Here is a 6,435-nt window from a genome sequence, read left to right as displayed (position 1 = left end):
TGGCAACAGGGCAAGACTCCGTCTAAAAAAGAAAAAGAAGAAAGAAAAAACGAAAAAAAAAAAAAAGCAATTCTTTTCAGAGACAAAACTAAGTATATGACAATATACTCAGAAGTTAACAAGTGGTCCAATTACATATCTGATTCTTGGGTCACGCAAATGACCCCAGAACCATCAGTTTAATGGTGTCTTAGTTCAAAAATCAAACATAACTCTTCACATATTTTGTAAAAAAGAAAGTTTAAAATAATTTTAGCAAAGTATTCTGTGTGTAGACATGAGTCATCTACTCTCTTATAAACTTTAATGGTATTAACTGCATGATTTTCCCTGCGTAGAGTTGGTGCAGGCATATGGAGTCAGAGCAAGGAGGGGGAAGGTGATATGAGAAGGAAAACTGGGTAGGGGATTGTGGGGAGGGCGACTGAGGCCAAGGAGAAAGAGGAAGAGCCCTGGAAGGAGGGTCCTGCTTAATTCAAATTCTCCTCTTCACCAATAACTTTAAAATAGTTGGCCACTGAGATAGCTCAGGTATGAAATAAGTCTATGCATGAAGTGATCTTCATCTCTCAAGCTATCATCATAAATATTTATTGAATAACTTCTATATCTTAGCCCCTGTATGTCCTTCACTGCTTTTAAGAAATTGGGAAATCCCTTTTGGAGACCAAGTGGTTAAGAGAGATGTGATCTGAATGTTTCACTAGGTAGTTGTTTAGAGACAATGCATAAAATAGTAAGAGTGCCATATGGAATGATAAAAATAAATTTATTTAGAGAAAATATACCATATTTCTTTGCTAGACAAAGGTAAATACCCAACCCAGCGGAGTTCAATTGTTAAAATGAGTGACCACTGCTACAAGTCACTTCCACATGTCATGTGTGTACAACCGACCATTAGCACAAGTGACGAGGCAGCCAAATGATTCCATTTCTTTTTCATCCCACTGGCTATGCCAACAGTTGCTTCGTATCATGCTGAAGAAAACCCACAGGAAAACAGGCCCAGAAATGTCCACTGCATGAGCATGAGGTCTTTTTGTTGATTTAAGGGTGATCTTTTTTTTTTTTTTTTTTTTTTTGAGACAGGATCTCACTCTGTCACCCAGGCTGGAGTGTAGTGGCACGATCACGGCTCATGGCAGCCTCCACCTCCAGAGCTCAGGTGATCCTCCCACTTCAGCTTCCCAAGTAGCTGGGACTACAGATGCCTGCCATCATGCCCGACTAATTTTTGTACTTTTTGTACAGATGGGTTTTTGCCATGTTGCCCAGGCTGGTCTCAAGCTCCTGAGCTCAGTCTGCCTGCCTAGGCCTCCCAAAGTGCTGGGATTACAGGTGTGAGCCACTGTGCCAGGCCAAGGGTGATCTTTAAATAGCTCAATAGTTCGCCAGCTTGGACTCTCTAGATTGGTATTGCAACCAACTTCATTTCTGTACAGACCATGAATTAACAAATGTCTTCAAACCCAAGAATCACCTTTAAAACAAATCCTTATTTGACAATAAACACACACATTTAATTACATGGCTTTAAAGACTATTATTTTGCACACTCTGAAATGTGATCTTTTTCCATTCCGAGATCATGTCACAAATTAACAGACTAATAGAGAATTTTATTATCGCTGTTATATTGCACTAATGCCCAGTAGCAGCCTATGGTCTATTCTTTATCATTCAAGTTTATAAAAAGTAAAGCTGGAACTTCAGTCATGGTCAGCTGGCTAACTGTGAGTCCTCTTTCCCACTCCACAATTAAATAAGAGAGTCATTTTGGAACTGCTGGTCCAAGTCATTTGGGGTTCCTCTGCCCAGCCGCTGGATAAGGATGCCTGAACTTTAATCATCTTGAGCAGAAGAACTTTAGCTAATAGGTATCAAGTGATCATCACTTCTTTTCCTGTAACAGAAAGGGAAAGAAGAAAAGAGAAAAGACACAATAATTTAACATCTTTGAGGAGCAACAGGAATACTCTATATTCTAGGCCCATAGATTATAGACATGTTGAGTGAAACATAGAAGAGGAAGAAAAATTAAAGACAGGCAAGGTATTCTGATTATTTACCAACATTCAGAATAAATAAGTAAATAAATAAAGAAGGGCAATGTACACTGTTTGAGGTTTGAGCAGATGCTTTTGGAAATACTGTGAGGAGTCACCTGTCTCTTAAGAACCTCCATGCCCCCAGGGAGGGGAACATCACACACTGGGACTTGTTGGGGGGTAGGGGGAAAGAGGAGGGAGAGCATTAGGACAAATACCTAATGCATGCAGAGCTGAAAACCTAGATGATGGGTTGATAGGTGCAGCAAACCACCATGGCGCATGTATACCTATGTAACCTGCACGTTCAGCTCATGTATCCCAGAATTTAAAGTAAAATTTTTTAAAAAAGAAAAACATATGTTACATTTATGTTTTACTCAATAAATATATTGGTTTGTTTCTGAAAAAAAAAAAAAAAAGAATCTCTGTGTCCGTTCGCTAACAAGGCCTTATAAATTACTAGAACAGCCAATTTTACTCCTTCACTGCAATAGAGGAAGGTAAAGGTTAACTCTGCATCTGTTCAACCAAGCATCTCTCTCCAAAGAACCACATCACTTTAGAACTGGAGGAGGTTTCAGAGGTCATCTGGTCCATCTAAGAGGTTTAGGATAGGTCACAGGACACATTTGGTTAATGGCAGTGTCCAAAATGAAAACCCAGGTGTTCTGATGCTTAGGCTAGAGGCTCTGTTAAAAACTCAAAGGAGAATCAAATGTGTGCTAGTTGTTGGACTGCTTTGTTGAAGAGTCACCACAGCCGTGCTCTGCAGGAAGCAGCATTGGAATAGCAGGTGTCATCTGTCATGGTCACCAGACGGGTCACAAAAACCAATCTTTGCAGAGCTGAATCTTTATGTTCATCTTTAGCCTCCATTCACAGCCTTCCTCAATTTTAGTCCATTCTTCTGTCCCTAGCTTTTATTTTATTTTTTAAGAGTCGGGGTCTCACTACATTGCCCATGCTGATCTCAAAATCCTGGGCTCAAGCAATCCTTCTGCCCTGGCCTCCCAAAGTGCTGGGATTACAGGCATGAGCCACCATAACCAGCCCCATTCCTAGCTTTTAAACATATCAAGCTATACTTAATTTTAGATGGAGTCAAAGCCATCACTTGTTCTCAAGGCCCCATTACAATCCATTTCCTTCCATCACAGCCTAGGCCCTTCATTCACTCTGCAAGGGTCCATGCGAGCCCCCTGGGATCTAGGCTTTGGTCTGATGATTCCACTGAAATTGCTATAGCTGACTTCACTCGGGACCACCGTTTGGCCAAACATAGTTACAGCTACCTGTCTTTATTTTTTGATATCCTCTTTTTCAAAACTTTCATCATCCTAGTTCTTCAGTTGATCTCCTTGGTGGGCTCTCTTGTTCCCTCGAATTCTTTCACCCTTCATGAGGGGCAGACCCTCCGTCTCACCATGCATCTTCTCAACAACCCTCAGCACACTTTAGGGCAAACAGTCTGCTGCTGTTGCTCCTTGAGTCTCACCACTCCGACCCAATCTTACCCAAATGTCTTGGGGTCCACGCCTTAAATCTTTCACTTGTTCCATAGGGCTGCATGACAAAACATTTAACAACCTCCCAGGACTTTGTGTGGCACAAACCAAGGTCCAAACACCAAAGACCTATCATTTACATTTTAGAATTCATGACTACACTTTTCAATGAAGTTTATCCCCCTTATAGTAAAAAAGAGATTTTGAGAGACTTTCCTTATACAAGGTACCTCTTAGGAGGCAGCTGCCTATTAAGAGAATTAATTTCCTTTAACCCAGCTTTCACAGCAACAATTTAATGCTCTGAGAAAAAAAGGTGTGATTCTGAAAACAACTCTTCTCACATCTCATTTTCTATTTACCAGACATTCTCTGGATCTGCTCAATCATATCATTGTAAGTCCCAAGATGCTGTATGAATTGATTAACAGGAAAATGCATCCTGTGGTTTTAAATAGCAATTATGTTCTCCTAGCTTCCTTCAGGAATTTGGGTTACAGAGTCCTTCCAAAAAGAAAAAACATGTGTAGGGTATACTTTTAGTTACAAACTGGCACCCCTGACTTCAGATGAAAGCAAACATAGGCACATTAAAAAAAAAAAAATTGTCTTCACCTGACCCCATTCTAGTCCACAAATCACCATGTAATATGCTTTGTCCACTGAGGTCTGGGCCATTTCCCTACATGTCTTGACGAACAGCAGGCAAAGCACAGCTAGGCAAGGAAGAGCTACCAGTGTGCACTGATAAGCAAGCACTTGGACAGCCTCCTCACAAGGAGGTTTCCTGCTCTCATCAAGAAAGATTGCTTGTACCACATACCGTGAAAAGAGAAAACACCTCTGGCATTCCCAGAGTTCCACCTCTAAAAATAAGAGCTTTGACCTCTTACTTGGGCCACTTAAGAGTTCAGCCTCTTGACTTTAAGGACATAATTTATGCCTTCTCTTAAGAGTCTCACAGTACTTCTAAGAGATTCCAATCACATCGTGTAGCTTTCTACATAACCCTGTTTTAGAAGAAATAATTCATTTCTAAAGCCAATTTCAGTGGGAGGAAAGAAAAGAAAGGTGAATTATTTCCCACGATAAGCTGGTTTCTGAATGTAATGGTAATCTTGGAGGGGCTCTTTCTTAAGACAACAGAACAGCCCATCTCAGGAGCATGGAGAATAAACATGATACTGACCTCCTCCGACAGCAGATGCAGGACAGGAAGGCTGAGGACTCTTTCTGATACTCTTCTTTGCTACTGCATTCCTTCAGGAATTCCTGCAAATCCGTTTCGGGAAACCCATTCTGTTGGAATTTCTTTAGAAAGTACACAGTGTTGTTACCTTATTTATAAAGCATGAGAAATTGCTCTTTTGTCAACAAACCAAGCCCACCTTTGCTAAAATAAAACTCTCCCACATTGCTAGCTCAGATCCAAGAACTGATATTAACAATGATGAATCAATCTGTCAGTCCCAGAACACCAAGCCAGGGCCACTGTGGGAACAGAGGACAATCCAAAGAAAAACTTCAGAAAGAAAGCAGAGAAGAGCCAGGGAGAGGTTTGTTAAAAAAAGGTAATGAAGGAAATAATCAAAAGTCAAATGTCTAGTCTGGGTACAATGGCTCATGCCTGTAATCCCAGCACTTTGGGAGGCCAAGGAGGGAGGATCGCTTGAGCCCAGGAGTTTGAGACTGGCCTGGGCAAGATGGTGAGACCCCATCTCTACAAAAAATACCAAAGTTTTTTGGCCATGGTGGTGTGCACCTGTAGTCCCAGCTACTCCAGAGGCTGAGGCAGGAGGATTGACTGAGCCCTGGAGTTGGAGGCTATAATGAGGTAGGATCATACCACTGTCCTCCAGCCTGGGAAACAGAACAAGACACTCTCTCTTTAAAAAAAAAAAGAAATAGTCTAAACCTTCAATGCTAACAGCAAGACTAGATAAGACCTCCCACTCCACACACACATTGGCAATGTAGACTCTGCTTGGGAAGTAATCATTATTTCCTCTACTTTTACGGAAGTTGGTCACTTAGTGGAATAGAAGAGAGATTTTTTCTAAGCAGACACAAAGACTCCCTCCCCTCATGCTTAATGAGACAACCTACTTCAACACTGAGGCTTGGCCCCCACCACGCAGAGACACTGCCACATCAAAGACATGAATCTCTGTGGCAGGAGTGTGCACCTCTTCCTTCTCCATGCAAGCCCTGATGCGAGAGCCAACTACCACTCCCATGTGAACACTTAGTTATCTCCCCACACTCTCAAAAGGTGATGGACTGGGTTTCTTCTGCGTTATTCTGAGAAAGCGGTTAAGCAGAAAACAGCCCTGACAAAGGCACTGGCATGGCACCCCTGGTTTTTCAGTCACTGACCCTGAAGCAGGGTTTTCTAAGCATGACCATCTGCTGTGAATAAGGTACCAGCACCCAAGGAAGTGAAATTCCTTCAAGCCACAAATCAGTTAAATGGCATAGTCTGAAAGGATACAGAACCCATCAGGTAGCTTAAGAAAGCAGGAAGCTAAACAGTCACAAAAGCCTTAGTTTTCATAATTTAAAGGAAGCCTGCACCATGCCAGTAGCTGTATTATCCAGTGTGAGTTGTAGCAATATCTGAGAGTTGTCAGGGTGCTGGTCACCTCTCATCCCCGAAATTTATGACTTAAGTTCCACGCAGCCACACTGGCAGGTATATCTGTCAGGGCTAAGACCAGCAGCCTGACTACCTGACTTACCCCATTCAACCCATCCTTACCCTGTTTCCCTTTTCTTTCCCACCACCCCTCCAAACTGATCCACCCTGCTGTGGGTAACAGGGACATGTCCTAAAATTCATCTCCAGCGTCTAAAAAGTTTGTCCATAAAACCTCAAA

At 42.0% G+C, this 6,435-nt stretch overlaps 1 protein-coding gene across 1 annotated transcript in view; it reads right to left on the bottom strand.

The window, feature by feature from the left end:
• Window positions 1-595: 595 nt before the first annotated feature.
• The window catches only part of MCOLN2 (mucolipin TRP cation channel 2), a 75,114-nt gene continuing 69,274 nt past the window's right edge, over window positions 596-6,435 (bottom strand). The window contains exons 13-14 of the mRNA XM_024256556.3: window positions 4,749-4,870; window positions 596-1,906 (exon numbers count right to left, since the gene is read on the bottom strand). Of these exons, the coding sequence (XP_024112324.1) occupies window positions 1,870-1,906; window positions 4,749-4,870 (159 nt within the window). The 3' untranslated portion in view covers window positions 596-1,869. The remainder of the gene's footprint in view (window positions 1,907-4,748; window positions 4,871-6,435) is intronic.

This window comes from Pongo abelii, chromosome 1 (assembly GCF_028885655.2).
Source record: "Pongo abelii isolate AG06213 chromosome 1, NHGRI_mPonAbe1-v2.0_pri, whole genome shotgun sequence".
In the NCBI taxonomy this organism is placed as follows: domain Eukaryota; kingdom Metazoa; phylum Chordata; class Mammalia; order Primates; family Hominidae; genus Pongo; species Pongo abelii.
This window is presented reverse-complemented; position numbering and strand designations above follow the sequence as displayed.